Source organism: Felis catus, chromosome B3, assembly GCF_018350175.1.
Source record: "Felis catus isolate Fca126 chromosome B3, F.catus_Fca126_mat1.0, whole genome shotgun sequence".
Taxonomy (NCBI): Eukaryota; Metazoa; Chordata; class Mammalia; order Carnivora; family Felidae; genus Felis; species Felis catus.
Window position 1 is genome coordinate 61,089,702 of NC_058373.1, and position 22,042 is coordinate 61,111,743.

At 50.9% G+C, this 22,042-nt stretch overlaps 1 protein-coding gene and 1 long non-coding RNA gene across 6 annotated transcripts in view; one reads left to right on the forward strand and one right to left on the reverse strand.

The window, feature by feature from the left end:
• Positions 1-19,043, reverse strand: part of LOC123385973 — a 30,036-nt gene extending 10,993 nt beyond the window's left edge. Inside the window, exons 1-2 of the long non-coding RNA XR_006599304.1 lie at positions 18,595-19,043; positions 17,990-18,229 (exon numbers count right to left, since the gene is read on the reverse strand). This is a non-coding gene — a long non-coding RNA (uncharacterized LOC123385973). The remainder of the gene's footprint in view (positions 1-17,989; positions 18,230-18,594) is intronic.
• The window catches only part of PLA2G4E (phospholipase A2 group IVE), a 60,637-nt gene extending 39,073 nt beyond the window's left edge, over positions 1-21,564 (forward strand). For 4 of the 5 annotated variants that reach the window (XM_003987251.5, XM_019832634.2, XM_045059494.1 and 1 more), the window contains 14 exons: positions 173-236; positions 1,091-1,251; positions 1,352-1,438; positions 1,821-1,858; positions 4,012-4,147; positions 5,389-5,525; positions 8,073-8,295; positions 10,944-11,058; positions 11,578-11,715; positions 12,134-12,241; positions 12,783-12,986; positions 13,859-14,025; positions 15,270-15,453; positions 15,904-17,975. In XM_003987251.5, coding sequence (XP_003987300.2) covers positions 173-236; positions 1,091-1,251; positions 1,352-1,438; positions 1,821-1,858; positions 4,012-4,147; positions 5,389-5,525; positions 8,073-8,295; positions 10,944-11,058; positions 11,578-11,715; positions 12,134-12,241; positions 12,783-12,986; positions 13,859-14,025; positions 15,270-15,453; positions 15,904-16,124 — 1,983 coding nt within the window. In that variant the 3' untranslated portion in view covers positions 16,125-17,975. Of the gene's footprint in view, positions 1-172; positions 237-1,090; positions 1,252-1,351; positions 1,439-1,820; positions 1,859-4,011; positions 4,148-5,388; positions 5,526-8,072; positions 8,296-10,943; positions 11,059-11,577; positions 11,716-12,133; positions 12,242-12,782; positions 12,987-13,858; positions 14,026-15,269; positions 15,454-15,903; positions 17,976-20,847 lie in introns of those variants that run through there. The other variant, XM_019832635.3, reaches the window with a different exon arrangement.
• Positions 21,565-22,042: the final 478 nt, after the last annotated feature.

Sequence of the window (22,042 nt, forward strand, 5' to 3'; positions counted from 1 at the left end):
TGAGAAACCTTGACTGGGTTCAGAAAATGTGGTCAGCACCATTGTTCCCTGGGGTCAGCCCCAAATCAGCCCAGCGCTGAATTTATCCCCTCATTCTTCATCTCCTCCCTTTGGCCTGGCGGAGGGAGGACGCAGCGTGTGACCAGATGGACTCTCCCTTCCTTTGTTTCAGTCTCGACAAGTCTCCTGCCTAGAGGTTCATGCAGAATGCAGGAGGCAGAAGAAGAGCAGGAAAAGTGAGTCCTTTGACCCCCGCTGCTGCAGGGGGGTGGAGGGGGAACAGGTAGTCTTTCTTCCCACCGCTGCCCTAGGCTCAGTCAGGACTGAGCCTGGCTGGGACTCCTCGGGATCACACCACCCTCAGGGGCCATGAACCCCGCCCCCTCCCCTGCTCTGGAAGGAGCATGCTCTTCCAAGTGCCCACATGACCCTCAGAACCTCTCAGGCCTGATGAGCACCCTGGGCTGACGTCAGAGGCACATCCCTGCCCACTGTGCCCACACCGGTCTGCAATGCACTCCTGCCAGACCAGGGGTTCCTGGGTCAGGCAGGCACTGGCAACACCTAGGGCCCCTCTAGCTGCACCCCTTCCTCTGGTCAGATTATAATTCATGGAGGGTCCTAGAATTTTATGGCTGGCAGGGACCAAAGAGACCCACAATTACAAGACTCTTCAGTTCACCGCACCACCCCATCTCCCCCATTCAAGTCTTCCAGTCCTGTCCCAAGAGAGGAGAGCAGCCTGGGCACACAGACATGGGGAAGGGTGGGGGAGAAGGACCCACACGCCCGAACGGGCAGCGCGGTGAGGTCCTGCTTCCAATGCAGTAGGAGGGGGACCAGTCCAGAGGACTCAGTATCTCAGGGCTTTCTGGGAACCTCATTTGTCAGCACCACACACAGCCTTGTTAATTGCAGATTCCTGGGATTTGCGTGGCCCTACAGAGTAAGACTCTGAGGCATTTTAACCAGGGCCCTCGATGCTTGTAAACCCCCGTCCTGGGTTCCTCCAGCTCGGCATTTTCCTGATCCAGGCTGGGGGTGGGGGAAGGGGCTTCTAGGGGCTCAGGCCCGTTGTCCTCTCTTCCAGTGAAGGACCTCCTGGTGACAGTAAAGGAGTCCTTTGAGCACACCCAGCGCGTCTCGCACTGCCAGGAGCCCTGCTACCCGAACCTGGCCTGCTTCCACTACCCCAAGTACTTCCAGCCCCAGATGCACGTGGAAGTGCCCAAGAGCCAGTGGAGCTGTGGGGTACAGACCAGTGGCAGTGGGGGTGGCGTAGGGCACCGGTGCGGATGGGGCTGCCAGAGGAGCCCCTCACCCCCCTCACAGAACCCGCCCATCCTTCCAGCCCTGCTGCTGCTGTGCGCGCAAGAACAGCCCTATCTGCCAGCCCCTCGATTGCCTTCCTGATGGCCAGGCGGTGACCCTGCCGGTGGTAAGGGCCCGGGTGTGAGAAGGGGCCCCTGAGCAGCTTAGCCCGAAGCTCCTGCGGCAGACAGATGGGGAGAGCCTGGGGGGCGGTGATGCGTGGGGGTCTCTCAGGTGGGACAGAGGAGTTTTGGAGGAGTAGGAGGCTGTAAGCTGCAGCAGGGAACCAAAGAGAATGTGTAGAGGCTGAGAGAAGGATCGCAGAGGGAATCCAGAAGAGGGAATGAGGGGAGCTTGTGCGTGCATGTATGTGTGTATGTACCTATCTGTGTGCACATGTGTGTGCTGAGTCAAGTCGAAGTGGACAGTATGGTGAGACTCCACTTTGTTAGTTGGGACCACTTGGCTCTAAGTTGTCTCTGCAAAGCTGTTCATCTTTCACTTCCCAGGGTGAGAACTGTGAGTTACACGTGAAGTCTACACCCTGGTAAAGTACCCTCTTTCTGTCTGCCCCTCTTATTCATCTTAGGGGGTAAAATGTGGTTTTGAATTGCATGTCCATGATGGCTAAGGAGGTTGAGCATCTTTTCATGGGCTTTTTGGCCATTTTTATATCTTTTTTGGAGAAATGTCTCTTCTCCAAATACTTTGTCCATTTTTTAAAATTGGTTATTTACCTTTTATTGTTAAGTTGTAAGAGTTCTTTTTATATTCTGGATATAAGTCCCTTATCAGATATATGATGTGCAAATATTTTCTCCTATTCTGGAGGTTGTCTTTTTACATTCTTCTTGTTTATCTGGAGAGAGAGAGAGAGAGAGAGAGAGAGAGAGAGAGAGAGAGTGAGAGAGAGCAAGTGAGCGAGAGCGAGCATGCATGTGCAGAATCTTAAGCAGGTTCCATGCCCAGTGCAGAGCCCAAAATGGGGCTCGATCTCACAACCGTTGAGATCATGACCTGAGCTGAAATCAGGAGTTGAATGCTTAACCAACTGAGTCGCCCAGGCACCCCTGTCTTTTTACATCCTTGATAATGTCCTTGGAAGCAAAGACGTTTTTAACTTTGTGAAGTCCACAGTGTATCTACATTTTTTCTTTTGTCACCCGTGCTTTGGGTGTCAGATTGCAGAAACCGTTACCTAATCCAAGGTCATGAAGATTTACTCCCATGTTTTCTTCTAGGGGTTGTATACTGTTAGTTCTCACACTTAGGTCTATGACCGATTTTGAGTTATTGTATACATTCAGCAGGAAATAGGGATCTGGCTTCATCCTTTTGCATGTGGATGTCCAGTTGTCCCTCTCCCATTTGTTGGGAAGACTATTCTTTCCCCCTTTAAATTGTCTTGGCACCCTTGTCGAATATCAAGTGACCATTTACAATTTGATTAGCCCTTGGACAAGTTATTTAACGTCTCTAGGTCTCAGTTTTTCTCATCTGTAAACTGGAGCAAAACCAAGAATACTGTCCACTCTTGCCTTGCTCTGAGGATCCAGTGAACACGTGTCCAGAGAACACATGTGAAGTACTCAGTGATCTGTCTGACAAGGGGGACACTCAGCAAATATCAACTGCTGTTGTTTTGTTATTTAGTTTTTGTCGAGGCCGAGGAAGGAGTTATTTCCTCACAGTTGTGTCTCTGGGACTATGCTTGACATGGAGGAAACACAACGGCAGAGCTCCCAGGCTCTGCCTTCCAGGACATGTGATCTGGTTAGTGAGTCAGGCTGCTAAGTAAGATTCAGGTCAGAAATTGTCAAGGTCCCTTCACCCAGAGCCCCTGGGGAGCTGAACCTGAGAACACAAGAGATATAAGTAGGCAGATGGAAGAAGCTTCTGGTGAAGGCAAGGGCTGCACAAAGGCTCAGAACTGGGACTACTTCTGGGCTCTGAGAGTCAACAGACCTCTTCTAAGAAGTAGTAAAAGGTGAGGTTGGACAGACCAGGTAGGGTCTTGACTGCCAGGCCAGGAGCCTGAACTTGTCCAGGGCAGGGATGTGATAAAAATAAGGCAACTGTTGGACATGCGGAAGGAGCTCCTGCCCCACCTGCCTTGTGGACCTGTAGGGGTGATAGGGTAACATCAGGACTATAGAGGGTTTTTGCCAGTTTCACAAACACACAGAAAGAGTATTAACTCCAGGAGCAGGAAGAACTTACCGAAGAATCAGAGCTCCACAGGAAATCCCTTACTGTAGAGCCTGGACCACAGGGATTGGCCACAAGGATCTCAGGGCTCCTTGTTACCCACATCTGGCCTCAGGTTACCTGGGGGTAACCTCAAGTAACCTGGTGGTATCCCTCAAGATACCGGGGGGGAAGCCTTTCTGGAGTTTCCAAATCGTGCTGAGGAGGCAGGGTTTCATCGAGTCCCCGATTTTGTCGAGGACCTGTTTCGAGTGCATCACCTAAGGCTTTAGGGGCTGCTCGTTTGTCAGTCTCCCTAAGTGCTGAAGACAGAATGGGAGTTAAGCACGGTGAGCCCCATTTTACAGATGAGAAGGCAGAGGCCCAAGGTCACAGAGGTGGTATAGGGCAGAACCAGGCTTCAAGCCTATGTCCAACTGACCCCAAAGCCATGTCTTCTCCATAGTAGCGAAACCTATAGGACCACTTAGCCGAGGCCCTCTGTCCCCGTAGCCCCCAGACGCTTGACGTGCGGCTGGGCTTCAGCCTATGCCAGGCAGAGCTGGAGTTTCTGCAGAAGCGGAAGGTGGTGGTGGCCGAGGCACTGAAACAGGTGTTGCAGCTGGAGGAGGACCTGCATACGGACGAGGTGGGTAAGCAGAGGTCTGCCGGCCCGGCTTAGTCCCCCTCTGAACTGAGCTGGTCCTTCAACACTGCTCCTTGCCGGCCACCCCCCCAAGCCCTCCTTTGCCCCAGGGTGGCCTTGGCACTGCCTTTCCCGGGTGCCCAGCTGAGGGCTGTGCTGGAGGTGATTCAGTTGTGTGTTTGCAAAGGGAAGGGAGGGCAAAGCGGAGACAGAAAGGAAGGAGCCCCAGTGGCCCCTCCCCATGCACTAACAGGTCCTGAGGTCCTTACACAGGGACAAAATGGCCCCTCGCAGCCAGGAAACATCTGAAGCTCTAACACCTCCCCCCAAAAGGCTCTGGGCTTTGTTCTTCAATTCTCCCTCCCCGCAAACATGCACAGATACAGGACCTCCAGAAAGAACAGCAGTCAGAAGCCCCAGAGAAGCAGCTTCCCCTCACTGGGCCAGCTTCTTCCCATGGGGCAGACAGTGTGCCTTTGTTAGAGCCTTTGGCACCTTGCTGGTATGGACCAAGGCCCACATCCCCCTGGGCAGCAGGTCACCCTGCAAGTGCGGACTCCTGACGCTGACCCTGGGCGAGAGGATGAAGACCTCATGCCTGCGGAGAGCTGTGATGAGCCTTGAGGTGACAGAAGGATCTTATAATCCCCACTCAAAGACAGAGTACATCTTGGCAAAGATCCTCCTCCCTGCCCTCCCATCTTTAGGGAAAAACTGCAAGGCATCTTAATCCTATATAAACCCAGAGGTGACACCCCTGCTCCTTCCCACATCAACAATTCATTGATTTCTGCTGTTATCAGTTATAGTATATACTGAGCACATACTGTGTGCCGGGTCTGGGCCTGGTGTCCTAATATCATATGCTTCTCCAGAGGAAACCATTAGGGAATCGCACACTAGCTGGGTTCTGAAGCAAGTTACTCGGCCCTCTGGACCCCAGTGTCCTCGGCTGTTAACTGAGGACTAGACTAACAGCATTAAGAACTCTTCTGGCCATGATGTTCTGATTGAGCAAACTGTGTGAGGCTTCAGACCCTCACCAACTGTTGGTTTTGGAGCAAAGATCTAATCCTAGACCTACCGGGTGGCCCATCACTCTGAAAGGCCGTTTTCAGGCCACCCAAAGCCTCACTCTGGCTGTCCGTAGCCAGCTCTGCTTCCTCCATCTAAGCATTTGTCTGTCACTCCATGTCATCTCCCACCCAGCATTGCCTCAGCAGTCTGCCTCTCTGTGCTCCCAGGTACCATTGATAGCCATCATGGCCACTGGGGGTGGAGCAAGATCCATGACCGCCATGTACGGCCACCTGCTGGGGCTGCAGAAGCTGAACATCCTGAACTGTGCCAGCTACATCACTGGCCTGTCAGGGGCCACCTGGTAAGGAGCCGGGTGCCACTGTCTGGTGGGGCCCAGAGAAAGCAGTAGATGGGCTGGCCTGGGGTCTCTGGTGAAGCTCTCCCCACCCCAAGGTAGACGGACTCACAAAGACTGGGCAGCTCTACCACTTAGAGCTGTGTGACCTTGGGCAGAGGCTCGACTTCTCTGAGTCTCAGTTTCTGTATCTGTAAAGTAGGGATAACAATGGCATTGACCCCATGGGGTAGTTGTGAGAGCCTCTCCCAGTACCAGGTACCTTGAGGCTGTGGCAGGGACCCTGGAGCACAGTGGCCAGCTGTGAGTGAACCACTGCTGCCACTGACCCCATCCTGCCGGGAAGATGCTGTGCCCTCTCCAGCCATGCCAAGTATCCCAGGCTGGGTGGAGCTGGCCCAGCTCGGGCTGCGTACACTTCGGCCCACCCCCCATCCTCGCCCCTCCCTCTGCCCTGGTGGCTTCCTCAGGCTCCTACCTCCTTGCTCTCCGCTGATGAGCAAGGAGAGCGAGCCCCCCAAGGTGAGGCCAGCGTGACATCCACTTCTCCGCGGAAGTCACAGTTCCTAGGGCCCACAATGCTTGTAGAAGCCCACAAAAATGTTTTACTTTCTTTTAAGATCAGGAAAAAAAGAAGAACTTCTAGGATGAAGGAAATGTTTTAATAAATAACATTATTATCTTTGTTTTTATACAGCAGTCATAAAACATAATTTGTAATGTCTTTATGGTGGAAGAGGCTCACTGATGCCATAACACAGCCCTGGTCCAGGGCGGCAGGGGCCCCGTGACCACAACTGCATTTTCTGTCAGGGACTAATGGGCGTCTGAGCCCTCAATGTCCCAAGCTGGGCCCCTCATCCTGGAGGAGCTCTAGGTAACTTTCATTTGAGCAGTGGATATGAACTTGCCCTAGGAAAACCAAGGGCTGCCGGTGCATCAGAAACTCCGAGGCTTCAGCCCAGATGGGACAGAAGAATAGCTGACATTTATTGGCATTGCCCATGGGTGGTACATTAAGGAGATAAAACCTGCTTCCATCAGGGTGGAGGGGAAGCTGTATCCTCCTGGCCCTGCTGGGCCAAGCAGAAGACTAGGAGGAACTTAAGGGGAAGGGGGGAAGGGGAGAGGGTCTCCTGGCCTGGGGAAGCACTGGAAAGTATTCTTTAAAATCAATCAAATAAATTAAAAAAAAAAAATTAGGGGCGCCTGGGTGGCTCAGTCGGTTAAGGGTCCGACTTCAACTCAGGTCATGACCTCGCAGTTCATGAGTTCAAACCCTGCGTCGGGCTCTGTGCTGACAGCTCAGAATCTGGAGCCTGCTAAGGATTCTATGTGTGTGTGTCTCTCTCTCTGCCCCCCTCTCTTGCTCATGCTCTGTCTCTCTCTGTCTCTCAAAAAATTAAAATTTTTTTTTTAATTTTTAAATCAATCATTTATAATGGTTTTGAAAGCTTTTTAAACATGTAAAAGTAAGAATGAATCTTATGGAGAGTAGGGTTCTTTTTGTTGATGAAATCTCTTGACTAACCCCCACCTTCCCAGACCGGAAACAAGCCCTGTGAAGGAAGAGGCCACTGCTCAGACAACAGTGAAGCCACAGACAAGGTCCCCCGTAGGATATGGGGTTCCTGGGTGTTGTCCTGACAGACAGAAAGGTTGGGTCCAGGCCATGAAAAGGCAAAAACCCAGGGCTGGGGGGATCCCTGTGTTTGTTTCACTCTTTACCACTGCCCACATATAAGTTAAGAAGAAGGGGAAATAAATCTTTAGCCGGCATCATAGTTATGGGAATTAATGTGGCTGAGTGGAAAGAGTCCAGGGTTTGGAATCAGCCACGCCTGGGTTCAAATGTTGGCCTCACCGCTCCACGACCCAGCCCTTACTTTGTGCCAGCTACTGTTCTAACCACTTTAAATTGCATGAACTTGTATAATCTTCACATTAACTCTGTGAGGTTAGGTACAATTATCATAATTCTCTCCATTCCACAGATGGGGAAACTAATGTGAGGTGCAGTTAGATAACTTGCCCAAGATGACACAGCTAGTGAGTGACAGAGTCTGGGTTTGAACCAGGAAGACCTGGTTCCAGAGTCCTCGCCTTTTTTTTTTTAATGTTTATTTTCTTCATTTTGAGAGAGGGAGAAAGGGAAAAAAGAGAGTGCATGGGGGAGAGGCAGAGGGAGAGGGAGAGAGAGAGTCCCGAGCAGGCTCCATGCTGTCAGTGCAGAGCCCAATGCAGGGCTTGATCCCATGGACCATGAGATCATTATCTGAGCTGAAATCAAGAATCAGATACTTAGCCAAGTGAGCCACTCAAGTGCCCCCAGAGTCTTCATTCTTAAGCAACATGCTCTACCTGGCATGTGGTAAGCAGTCAGGAAAGGGTGGCCATTGTGACTATGAATAATAACGTTCACCCCTTTCCTCCAGGCTTCTGACCTGGTTGGTCAGGGTCTCCCGTGACCTGTCCACCTTCTCTCTGGCCAGGGTCTGGTGTTGATTGGTGCAGGGCTGGCTCAGTTCTCTCCCCATGCCTATCTGTCTCCAGGACCATGGCTACCTTGTACCGTGATCCTGACTGGTCCTCCAAAAACCTGGAGCCGGCCATATTTGAGGCACGGAGGCATGTGGTCAAGGACAAGATGCCTGCCCTATTCCCAGACCAGCTCTGCAAATTCCAGGAGGAGCTTCGGCAGCGCAGTCAGGAAGGCTACAAGGTCACCTTTACAGATTTCTGGGGCCTTCTGATTGAGGCCTGTCTGGGGGATGAGGTAGGTACTCAGCTTCTTCTGGGGTCTGACCTGCCCTGGCTGATGTCCAGCTCTCTTTCTTCATGAGGGGGAGCCTGGACTTCCATTTCAGCGGAAGGAAGTTAGGTGAGAGCTACAGATTCATCTTTGGACCGTAGGAAGCATGAGGTGCCCAAGTGCACGATGGAAGAAGACGGTGGGATTGTTTACACATACCCTGTGAGAGTATGACTGAGACCCTCATGGTGGGGATGGTGTAGGTACAGTCCTGCAGAGAACAGCATGTCTTCTGAGAGCCATGCGAAAGACACCAGGAGAGAAAATGGGGAGGGACCTGGAGGAGACTGGCGAGTCATCAGACTGTGATACAAGTCTGACCCCAAGTGGAGGAAAGAGGGAAGAAGAGGTGGGTGGAAGCATCTTAGACTGCTGGTCCAGAAGGTTCAGCAAGGCTCTTGGAGAGTCTTCTGGACGAGTCATCTGTCAGAGGAGTTTCGTGCCCTCCATGGGTGTGCATGGGCCTGCCTCAGTATCCCTGATGTCAGTCAGGGGCTGGGAGCAGCCCAGTGGGAAGTGTGACCCCAGCACAAACTCAGTCATGGATTTCAGAGCATAGCAGCTGAGGTCCTTAGTTGAAGATCTGCAATGCTCCTTCTCATGGCTACCACACGGAAGATGGGCCCAAGGAGGTTCCTTCTGCCCTGAGATCTAACAATCAGAGCACTACATGCCCAAGAGGGGAAGCAGTCTGTGCTGGGGCTCTCAGATGCTGTGAGAGCCATGTGGGTGGTGGTAGAGCAGTGGCATCCCCTGGGGTGCTGTGTTCCTGGACATCAGGGTGAGCACACCTAACACCCGGACCCTTCCAGCTGCACAGGCCCCAGGGAGGAGCCAACTTTGGCTGCTGCTTGGCCCTAAAGCAGAACTTTCCACCTAATTTCTATCCAGACCCGTGGTTCTCTGCCCCGCTCCCAAAGGTATCTGAGGAGTTCTGAATTCAAAATAGAACTTGCCAGGAGACAGAAGGATGGCAAATTATTTTCTAGGAGGCTCCCTCTTCCAGAAAACCCAAACATTTGAGAAACCAAGGATCTCCTGAATCCCATCTTCAGAATGCATTCATTCCTTCGTTTTTTTCTGTCAACAAAATTAAGTGCCTCCTGCATGTCAGGGGGTTCAGAGTTGAGGCACTCAATAGCTTTTTTAAAAATGTTTATTTATTTTGAGAGAGAGAGAGAGAGAGCACAGGTGCCAGTTGGAGAGGGGCAGAGGGAGGAGAGAGAATCTCAAGCAGGCTCCACACTCAACTCAACACGGGTTGGGATCCATCAGCCTAGGATCCTTGAGCCTAGGATCATGACCTGAGCTGAAATGGAGAGTTGGATGCTTAACCAACTGAGCCACCCAGGTGCCCAGCGCTCAAAGCTTTTGATGGATCCCACCCACCGTCCCCCTCTTGATTACCCACCATCTAATCTGTCCTTATGATGCAGGCAGAAGCTGAGGGTACTGGCTTCTGGATTCAGGCAGGATGGGGTTTAAATTCTGGTCCTGCTCTGTGCTGTTTCTTAAATGGGAATTATCTCAACAAGTGGTAGTTAATAATTCTAACTCTACTTAATGCCCCATGTGCTGAGGAGGAAAAGCACCAAGGCTTTTGACAACAGAAGTATGAGTGTTGCCTGGCGTTTGGTGTGGGAGGAGCCCAGTTTCCCCGGAAAGCAAGTCTAGGGTTGATGTTGGCACATCTGTGCTCCTCCGCTCTGGCCAAGGCAGGAGGCTCTTTCCCTTGGGACTGGGTTCTTCTCTGAGGCTATAGTTTTCTGTACTTCCAGGACAGTCAGCTCTGCCATGCCCAGATCTCTGGGCCACTATGACAGGCACCCTGCTTGCCTTTCAAGGGAGGCCCAAGTGTTATTTGTCCCACACATATGTTTACCATCTCACGCAGGTTCAATGGCCTTCACACACTTGAGTAACCGTGGATAGCCACCTAGCAGGCAGCTTGCTTAGGGTCTAGGGTCAGAGCCTGGGCCTGTAAGACCTCAATTGGCCTTGTCTATACTGGCTGATTCATTCGGGAAGTGGCCTGTGGCCCTGGCTGATCTGCAGGTTCCCACTCTGATTTTGCAACACAGATCTCTGGGGACTAAGTGGGACTGTGGCCCATCTAGTACACAGTTTTCCAAGCCTTTCATTTAATTTTTTTTAAAGCAGCTCTTTTTCCCCTCCCAAACAAATTTTATGAGAGGCATGCCAAGTAGATAAGAAAAATGTTCTTGCTCGAGTTAAAGTGGGGTGGAAATTATGGGAATGAAGAGGGACAATGGTGGCCTTTTCCACCCCTACCTTTTTATTCTCTGGTCCTTGAGACACAAGGAGAACCCTGGGACTCCCAGGGACAGCCCTAAATGGCAGATTCAGTCCCACTCCTGTCCATATGTCTGGGATGGTGAATAGCCCAAGCGTGGGTGAACATTCTACGGGTGCATTTTAAGAGCAGCTTTGACCGGTGTAGCTGGGACCTGGACAGAGGTCTGGTGGGCTCAGGAGCCAGGAAATGGTCTGCTGGAGGTCCAAACTGTCCCCTTAATTCTAAAATGCCTCCAGGCGGCTTTGCTTCTTCTCCTTAACCATTTCATCCCCTTCCCCCCCCCCACCCCCCACAGAGAAATGAATGCAAACTGTCAGATCAGCGTGCTGCTTTATCCCAGGGCCAGAACCCCCTGCCCATCTACCTCACCATCAATGTCAAGGATGATGTAAGCAACCAGGATTTCAGAGGTAACACTGGTGGCTAGAAATTTATAAGGGGGTCCCTTCTCAGCAAGCCAAGGTACCCAGCACACATACCCCGCCACCATAGTTTTGCCAACCTCTACATCAAAAGACTGCACTGACAACTGAAGAAATTGACTTTACTACCCCTTCTGTGTAGATGGATCAGTCTGGTGGGGTCTTGTGGCTTTTCTAGGAGCAGAGGTTTGATGGATAGGGAAGAGGTTCTACATATTTCTTAAGCTGACCAGAAGGAGGGACTCTAGAGACCTGCCCTGTTTCGAGGTCAGTTGTGGTCTCCTTTTATCCAATTTGGTGGAGCAAATGAGCCATTGCAGGCTACAAAGTAGAGGCGTGCCCTGCCGGCAGAGGCTGGTCGCGGGCGCCCCCATGTGCCCTGCGAGGGAACTGCAGCCTCCCTGCCCCAGGCCCCACGAGGTCCAGGACCCCGTAGAAGCGGTGAGGAGGGGGGACGGGGCTGTCCAAGCCTGAGACTGACACCCTGCCCTGTGGCTTCGTGTGCAGAGTGGTGCGAGTTCTCCCCCTACGAAGTGGGCCTGCAGAAGTACGGCGCCTTCATCCCCACTGAGCTCTTCGGATCCGAGTTCTTCATGGGGCGGCTGATGAAAAGGATCCCAGAGTCAAGGATGTGCTACATGCTAGGTGACTCCTGGCATCCAAGGCCCAGGGGCAGGCCACCCCCCACCGCCCGCCCCATGCTGGGCAAACCCCCCCCCCCCCCCCCCCCCCCCCCCCCCCCCGCCTGCTGCCGGCCCCATGCTGGGCAGGCCCTGCTTTTGAATTAGAGGAGTGACAGGGAGGAGTGACAGGGAGGACAGGATCTTGTCCAGGGTGCTGCTGCCGATTTGGGTTATCCTTGAGCATGTGACCCTCCTGCATTTGCCAGCAAGCCCTCATCAGTCCCATGTGTCCAGCTGCACTGTGGGGAGAGGGAAATCAAAGTCTATCCCACCTCCTGAGCAGCCTGACTGGAAGGGAATATCAAGGCCAAGGTAGAAGCAGTCAGTGTCTGGGTGGGGGCTCTGGGATAGAACTGCTCATGGCTGGCCTTGGTCCCTAGGTTTGTGGAGCAGCATCTTCTCCCTGAACTTGCTCGATGCCTGGAATCTGTCCCATACCTCAGAGGAGTTTTTCCACAGGTGGACGAGGGATAAAGTGCACGACATTGGTGGGTGACCCACTGGCTTCCCCTGTTGCTTGGGCGATGGAGGGAGGGATGGATCACAAACTGAGGACCAGTCCACCTTCCATGTGTTTTAGCATCACCTCTGGTTCGCAGAGATGAGAAGGCAGCTAGGGTTAGGTCTTCCCTGCCCAGAGGGGAGAGCCATTGAGGCCTATTCACAAGCTTCAGGGGCCAGCTGTGGCCTGAGGGGGGGGTGGGGGAAGGGCTGGCAGAGTGGCACGGTGCCCAGGAGAACTAAGGGGTTAGGGATCTATGAGCAAAGTTAAAGGTGGCTCTTCCAGATTCCCTATCCTCTCTGGGACCCCGCCCCCCTTGCCTGTCATCACCCCTCATCTCCATTACGCTCCCCTGTTCTCTCGCCTGGGTCCTCCTGGCCAAGGCCTTAAAACTTAGGCAAGGAAGGTATGAACTGCACTTACAGTGGCTGACCTCTGGGTGCCAGGTAACAATGCATGGCTTCACCTGGGCCATCTGGGGACCCCAGGTCTTGTGACCTGCCTTCTCTCCTCCCTCTCCCCTACAGAAGATGAGCCACTCCTGCCTGAAATCCCCAAATGTGATGCCAACATCTTGGACACCGCGGTGGTGATCCCAGGGTCCTGGTTGTCCAATACTTTCCGCAGCATCCTCACCCATAGGTCCTTCGTGTCTGAGTTCCACAATTTCCTGTTGGGGCTGCAGCTGCACACCGACTACCTCCAGAACAGCCAGTTCTCCATGTGGAGAGGTAACCCGTCCTGGCTGCTTGCCTGCCTCTGCTTGGATAAAGGGGAAGTGCATGTTGAGGCTGCCCTGGAGAAAGGATGACAAAATCCCCCTGACCACGTTCATCGGGTTGGGTGGCAGTCTATCCCCATGGTGTATTCCATGTTTGGTGAGGCTGTGAACGGTAGGTGGAGTGGTGCTCCTATTTAATTAGTTGACTCTGTACAACAATTTCAGCACGTAGAAGCTGGGACCCTGGTGGGGAAATGTGGGCCCTGAGTTTCTTCAGTTGTGCTCTGGGGGTACCTTTTAGTGTGAATGGTGCCTTAGAGGTGGGCAGGGATGGCCCAGCTCAAGAATCCCCCACATGGCGAGTGGCAGAGCCAGGTCTTAAACTGTGGTCGTGCAATTTCAACTCAGTGCGTCTCCCAGCGCCTCTGAGGCTCAAAGATTGACTTGCCACCATCATTTGTATTTTACTTGTCCGCAGCCTGCAAATGGCTGATTTGGCCTGGCCTGATGATCCTCATTCTCACTGTCCGGGGCAGAAAGGACAGCTCTGAGCCCAGGGTCTGTACTGATTTATAGGGTGTAAACCCTGTAAACCCTATAAACCCCTGCAACCCCACAAGCAACGTGGCTGAGTCAGAGTCGGTTTTCTATGTGTATCCCATAAAAGATTTGCAACAGCCCCAAGATAATGCCGTTCTTCATCAGTCCACCCCAACAGGGCACTGTGACTCACCAGGCATCCTGGCTGCAAGCGGGAGGGTGGGAGGGCCAGTCCGAGGTGAAGGAGCTCCAGGCAGGGTATTAGGTCCCTACCAGGTGCCTGTGACCATCCTGAGATCATGGTGCCAGTGCATGATGGTAACTGGATATCTTGGCTTTCAGACACGGTGCTAGATACTTTCCCGAACCAGCTGACGGGGTCCGTGAACCACTTGTGCCTGTTGGACACTGCATTCTTTGTCAATTCCAGCTACCCGCCCCTCCTTAGGCCTGAGAGAAAAGTCGACCTCATCATCCACCTCAATTACTGTGCTGGGTCCCAGACAAAGGCAAGTGTAACAGAGAAAGTCTGCATGAGCAGAGCACTGTGCCCCTTCTGAGACAGGCCACTGAACGAGCCCCATGAAGCTGGGAAATGGGAGAACACGCATTCCCCACAGGCCCAAAGACTTAGCATCGGAGAAACTCAAGCTCCTGTGCCTGATATGAGGTTGGCTGTCCAAACCTCAGGAGAGGGCAGCCAGCTGACCTCCACATGCAGTGTGAGGTTTAAGTAGATTCGTGGAGCGAGTTCTAATTTTATTTCTGAGCAATTCTATTATCTGAGCATTTGCTGTATTTGGCAATTCTTAAGCTGCAAACAAACAAAAAAAAAATTAAAAATGACCTTAATAGAGTCCAGTCAATTCTAAAGTTTTGTACCATTTTGAGAGCTTATGATGTCCTATTTTCAAAATAATCACATTGCCCCTTTCCCTAGAAAATATGACCCTCCATGTAATTATATTAAGAACAGGACCAGAGGTTTTTAATTTATTTTTCTCTATTTACCTTTGAAAAGTTCTGGCCTTTTAAGGGAAAGAAATTGTTTTTTGGTCTACTTTCATACAGTCCTATTCTGAAGCCCAGGAAAGGGAAGTATAGACCAATGATAAAGCATGACACCAATGACGATGACTTCAGTTTGTCAATGAGTGACAATGTACTTTCCTACACACGCTCTCACCTTATCTTTATAGCAGCCCTTTCAGACAATGACAAAACTGCAATTATTCCCATGTTACAGGTTTAGGAAACTGAGGCACAGAGAGTAGAAGTGGCTTGCTTATTATCACACAGCTAGTGAGCTTAGAACAGGGGGCAGAATGAAGGGGATTGTGATTCTCTCAGCCCACTTGCTCTTTCTGTGACATCATGTTTATAAAGATGCTTTTTCAGAGTCGGCCCTTTGTCAGTTCCCAGGGCCATGCACATCGCACAGGAGCCTGACCAGACATGGCTATGCCTGGTGTGGCTCCAGTCACCCTCAGGCTGCCACCCCCATCTACCCAGGTTGTGTTTGGGTGAAGCATCATTGAAAGGGCTCCATCCACCTTCAGAAGGAGCTTTCACTTGGACACAGACCAACCTACTGCCTCAGGCTCTTTGTTCTAAAAATAGCACAAACAGGCAGAGTAGTTGGAGACCTGAGTTGTTAGCAGGGGAAATCAGGAAGCTGGATCTAAGAAGTTCATGTTTCTTACCCACCCCCACCACTCCTAATACTCAAACATGTCCTCTTGTGATATTCCAGCCCATGAAACAAACCTGTGAGTACTGCTCTGTGCAGAATATCCCCTTCCCCAAATACGAAGTGCAAGAAGGGGACGAAAATCTCAAGGAGTGCTACCTGATAGAGAACTCCCAAGAACCTGATGCTCCCATTGTGATTTTCTTCCCACTCATCAATGACACCTTCCAGAAGTACAAGGCCCCAGGTAAGCCACCTCTGAGCTTGGCTCCCACCACCTGCTAGCTTTGGGCCAGGAGCTCCTATCTTTAGACTTGTGCAGTCTTTTGACTTTACTAACAGGAAAGTCTGGCTTAGCTCTAATCTGAGTCAACCGTGGCTTTAGGAGGAAAGAAAGCCCCCTCCCCCCCCACCCCATGAGCCAACAATGCCGTCTTCTACTCTTTCAGTCATTCAGCATTTATTGACATCCAACTGTGTGCCTGGCACTGTGTCATGCCTGGGCGGCCCTAAGATGTGCAAGTCACATCCCTGCCCCTGAGGAGCTTGGAGGTGTGCGTGTGCGTGTGTGTGCATGTGTGTGCACGTTTTCATGCAGGTGTGTGCGCCCATGTGGGCTGAGACAGGCCATAGGGAGAGATGCAGAAATAAGTCATTACAACCTTCCATGTATAGCAAGTCCTTCTGCCACCTCCAGGTGTGGAGAGGAGCCCCGAGGAGCTGGAGCAGGGCCACGTTGACATTTATGGCCCCAAAACTCCGTATGCTACCAAGGAGCTGACATACACAGAGGCCGCCTTTGACAAGCTGGTGAAGCTCTCTGAGTACAACATCCTGAATAACAAAGACAAGCTCTTTCAGGCCCTGAGACTGGCGGTGGAGAAGAAGAAACGCCTGAAGAGCCAATGTCCCTCCTAAGTCCTAGGGAGCCTCACCGATCCTGTGTCTGCTCCCATGGTCAGAGGCACGGAGCCCATCAGGGCTGACTGGCCCGCACACCAGCTCTGCTCTCTGGTGAGGGGTGCAGGCAGGCTGGCCCTGGCTTTCTATCAAAGAAATAAACATTTTAAAAGTTGAGAGAGAGAGAGAGAGAGAGAGAGAGAAGGAGACAAAGGAAGATAACACAGACATGTGTTGGGATTTTATACCCAAGGCATTTTTTTTAAACCTTTCCCTGCAGGGAAAAGGGCCCAATAGCCACAGGCTCCCACACATGTCCAAAGTGGCCTGAAGAAGAGGCTAGTTCCTAAGAAACTCGGCCTGCACAGTGGAGCTCAAAGCCCTCTCGACTCTACTGCTCTCTGCCTCCTGGCATGGAGGGCCTCCAGGAGTGCACAAGAGGACCTGAGGAACACTCTGTGTTCTCTGGAAAAACAACTTTTTAAATTTAAGGCAATTATGTTCTTGTGATTTTTACAGGCTATGATATTTTGTGGTTTTCATTTTTATGAATCAGGGTATTAATAGATGCCGTGATGCTAGAAGATCTAGACAGAGTGCTAGATAGCCTGGTCTCTTCAACAACAAAGCCAAACAGGTGACTGATGGGTTTCAGCAGCCCCCCTGCAGCCAATCAGAGCCCCAGGACGGGTGATTCCTGAGATCCCAACCACGCAGCCCCATCTGGGCCCCCAGCTCCAATGAAATGCCAGGCAAAGCCCCAGTCTACAGCTCAGGTTCACGGAACAAGGATCTGGGATGCAGCTGAGGGACGTTTGAGTAGGTAAATGGATTCAGGCATCAGGCTGGCACTCGCTGACCAACCTGCTCCAGGAGCACCGCTGAATTCTCTTATCACCTTCCTCTCTGGTTTCCAGATGGGATTATTTATTTCTAAATGGGATTCCTCTTATTTATCATGTAAACACAATGGCCAGCATGTCCCACCTCTTGGAGAGTCACCCCCAAAAGAATGAAATTAGGAAGGATCAACCTTTAAAGGACTCGGTTAGCCCTGAGGAAGAAGCCCATCCTTGTAGATGGTTTGCAGATAAATCACTGGGGAAAGGCCCAGGACACAGAAGCCCAGTCAAAGTATCCAGGTCTCCCATCAGGCTGGGAACTTGACTAAAGAACTGTATAACCTGACCATTGAGATGTCCAGGCCGATGGAAGGTGTGCCCAGAATGGCACATGGTCCCAGCAAACATGGAACATAGGGCCCTCTTTCTTGGCCTCTATGCTCCCATAGGCAGTCCTTTGGTTGTTAGGAGATGGGTGACGATAAGTAACGAAAGTTTAGAAAAAGCAACTTCCAAAATACATCCTTGGTGGGCCACTGGTTAGAAATGCAGAACCTCAGGCCCCACCCCAGCTCTGCTGAATCAGAGTCTGCATTTTAAGGAGATTCTCACCTCCTCTCTGCTGCCCTTCCCCCAGACTCTCATCCCCATAATGGCTACACATATTAAATTTGAGCGGCGTGGACTCGCGCCATACTCTCCTATAAGCTGGGAAAGCAGGAATTAATCAGCTCACCTGAACCACTGGTAAACAAGGCTTCCAGACCTGCAAAACCGGTCCCCACCCAGATAATGCCGACCCGGGACGCCACCCGTCTCCTCCACCAGAACAGCCAACAGCCTCCACTTTGACATCTTTTCTTTCCATCTGCAGCAAACGGGCTCTCCTTAAATTAGCAGAGTAGGTCAGGCCACAAGACCTGTGTGTTATAAGATGAAGGCAGCCCTGCCTTAGATTCCTCAAAGTGTGAGGCTTATAAAACCATTGTATTATTTGAGCACAGAATAAAATGGCCATGTGGGTAAACGCCGTTGACTCACCTTCATTCATTATCTGGTGCTGTAAAACACGCCTAACTTCTGCCCTTGTCCCCGCCTGGGCTTCTCGCACACCACAGCCAGCCCGCGGCGTGAGAAGGCCGCCGTTTCTTCTGTTTTTAGGAAGCCATGTGGGCAACCAATGGGACACCGGCTCTCGCCGCCTGGTGCCCTTTGAGGTTCAGATGGTTTCAGGAAGCACTGAGTGAGCAGAAGGACAGGCAGCCGGCACCAGCTGAGCACCTACGGAGCACAGCGGTCACTAAACAGCCTCTGCTTTCCAGGAACTTAGATTTGAATTGGGGCAGGGCAGGATGGGGGCAGGGGGGACATGACAAGATTTTTATATGAATTTGAGAAATTAAATAGTGACTTCACTTCTGAAACAATGCCGGCAACGTCACAGAGCAGGAGAGGAGCCAGGACCGCACAAGGGATAAGGACAAAGTGTCATCGACCCTGACAGAGGCAAGGGTACAGTGGTGGGGAGACCAGGGAGGCTCCCTCCTCAGACCCCCTGCTCTCTGTCCGTCATACACTTAAATAGAAAAAAATTAAATAAAAGTCCTCTCTCCCCCAGTGTCCGTCCCTGCTTGTCTCCCCTTTACCTTCCCAGGAGACCGGCCAGGATGTCATACTGCCACGCAGCTCAACCTGTCCCACGGCGGATGTTTTCTGTCCCTATTTCCCCACGAAAACATTTCTCCCCAAGGTCGCCAATGCCCTAATTACCAGATACACTGAGCCAAATGGCACTGGCCCTTTACAGGCCTTATCTTACTTGATTGTTCTCAATATTTGCCACCGCAGACCACTCCTCCTTCCTGAAACCCTCCCTTCCCACGGCTTCCTTGCCAACAACCGTTCCATTCAGACCTGCCTGCAAATATTTATCACCCTCTCGCTACATGCCGGCCACTGTTGTAGGCCCTGGGACAATAAAAACGATTAACAATTGACCCCACACCTCAAGGAGCTTCCTTCTGGTCCCACGTAGGAGGGCTTCATAAAAACAGCGCCTTGCAAAACAGAGGGAAAGTTCCATATTAGCTGCGTACACACGGGGCACGCATTAAGGGTTGCCAGCCAGGCTCCCCCTAGGGGGAAGGGGCCAGATTTGCTGGACACCCATCCATCTTGGATTTCTTCCCACGTTTCAGCCCTTCCTCTGGTCTCACCTCTCTTGCTCTCCATTAACTGCTGGTATCCCCTGGGGTGCTCTCCTCAGCTCTCCTCTCTGTTTGCTCCATACTCTCCTTAGGCAAACGCGTCGACACCCAGGACTTCAATTACCACTTCCATCTTGAAAATTCTCAAACCTTTAGCTCTAGCCAAACCAGTTTCCTAAGTTCTTGATTCATGTATTCAAATTCCATACCAGTTAGCATTACTTTTTTAAAAATTATTTATTTATTTTGAGAAAAAGTGTGTGTATGAGCAGGGGAGGGGCAGAGAGAGAGAGAGAGAGAGAGAGAATCCCATGTGGGCTCCACGCTGTCATCACAGAGCCTGACATAGGGCCCCATCTCAGGAACTGTGAGATCGTGACCTGAGCTAAAATCAAGGGTCAGGGGCGCCTGGGTGGTTCAGTCGGTTAAGCAGCCGACTTCGGCTCAGGTCATGATCTCGCGGTCCGTGAGTTCGAGTCCCGCGTCGGGCTCTGTGCTGACAGCTCGGAACCTGGAGCCTGTTTCAGATTCTGTGTCTCCCTCTCTCTGACCCTCCCCTGTTCATGCTCTGTCTCTCCCTGTCTCAAAAATAAATACAACGTTAAAAAAAATTAAAAAATAAAAAATAAAAAAAAAATAAAATCAAGGGTCAGATGCTTAACCCACTGAACCACCCAGGTGCCTCTACTTTTTATTATATAATCAAAAGATCAAAAGTTAGAGTGACTTAAAGAAGATAGAAGAAATTTATTCCTCTCTTTCTTATTGGAGATCCAGTCTCCTTTCAGCTCTTCTGCCATCCTCAAGCTTGCCTTCCAGTCCAATATGGCTGCTGGAGCTCCAGCCATCCACAATGAACACACCACACTAGGCCTGGTCTGCCTAGCTCTGAATTTCTTTCCTGTGACAGAAAGTTAAACTTTTATCTTAACAAGATAATGAGAATTACCAGTTGTTCCAATTATCTGTTGCTTAGCAAACAAAAACAAAGCAAACAAAACCCCATAATATCATGGCCTAAAATAACCACCATTTTATGACACCCACAGATTCTGTGGGTCAGGAATTCAGAAAGGGCACAGCAAGGACAACGCTTATACATGTGTGGGGCCTCAGCACAAATGACTTGGACTGCCTGGGGAGGACTCAGATGGCTGGAATCTGGAATAGCTGGAGCTGAAGGATCCACCTCTGAGACGGTACCTTCATTCACAGGTCTGGTGCCTGAGGGGGGAGGGCGGAGAGGGATGAAGGACAGTTTCCATTTGATTGACTGTAGTGCACCTTCATGTGACCTCCCTAGTATGGTGGTTTCAAGATAATCAGCCTTCTTAAATGGCAGCTCAGGGCTCCAAGAGTGATGTCACACAGTGGCAGGTGCATGGCATATTGTGACCTGGTGTCAGAAGTCCCAAACCCTCACTTCCACAATAGCTCTATTGGCAGAAGCTTTCACAAGCCAGCCTAGATTTAAGGGGAGGGGACAAAGATCCATCCTATCTCTTGATAGGAGGCATGTCAAAAAATATATGTGGCTATATTTGAAATCCCAGCCTGCAATAGTTGAATCCTTAATGTTGACTTTCCCTCTCTTTCACTAAATGAATGTCACATTTTGGGTTCTATTACTGCAGACTCCATTTCCAGTAACAAATTCAGTGTTAATTAGGAACTACTTTCATCTCTGACTAGGAGACACCTGACAAATAGTGGCTTAAACACATGCCTGTAAAAGAAGCCCAAGGGAGGCAGTCCACGGCTGGCACGGCGCTTCCATGATTCATCCCGGATTCTGCTCCTTCTAGCTCTGATTTACCATCCCGTACATAGTCCTTGGTCTCGCGGTCCAAGATGAGCTCTGCAGCTCCAGCCATCATAACTATATCCCAGGCTACAAGAGAGAAGGGGAGAGCAAGATGGAACACTTTTCTTTCCAAAGGAGACATCTTGCAAGTCCCACACATCCTTCAGGTAACATAGCAGCCCCCAGAACTTGGTCTTGTGATCATACTGAATTGCAGAGAGACTGGAAAATTTTGTTCTTACCTGGGCAGCAATGGGTCCCGCTGAAAATGAGAGTTCTGTTGCTGAACAGAGGACAATTTAGAGGCAGCTGGCAGTCTTACTGCAAGTACCTACAGGACATCTCTACCCGCATGTCCTATAAGCTATATCTCCAAGTGGCAGCAGTGACCTGGCTAAGTGGCCACAGAGAAAGGAGAGATGTGTCTGGGAATGAAGAGGAATCTTCCCAGGCCACAGTACCTCCTCTAATCTCTCCAGCATGTGTCTCTCAGGCCTTGAACCACTCTGGAATTTAAAGTATCAGAATAAGACACTGGACTTGGTGGGCATTTAGAGCCAATCACTGAACACAATCTAGAGCAAACCTCGTGAACGTCAAGTTACCAAAAACAAGACGAAGGGAAAAAAAAAAGCTTCCACAAGAATTACAATTAAAATTTCAATATAATGGGGCCCCTGGGTGGCTCAGTCGGTTAAGTGTACGACTTTGGCTTAGCTCATGATCTCACAGTTTGTGGGTTCAAGTCCCACATAGGCTCACTGCTGTCAGCACAGAGCCTGCTTCATTACCTCTGTCCCCCCTTCTCTCTGTGCCCCTCCCCTGCTCATGCGATCTCTCTCTCTCAAAAATAAACCTTAAAATTTTTTAAATAAAAATAAAGAAATAAAGTTTCCATATAGCAAAGAGAGTTGTTGAGTCTTACCAAATATTTATTTTAAGAATTATTTAATTTTTTAATGTGTATTTATTTTTGAGACAGAGAGAGAGAGAGAGAGACAGTATGAGCAGGAGAGGGGCAGAGGGAGAGAGAGGGAGACACAGAATCATGACCTGAGCCAAAGTCAGATGCTTATCCAACTG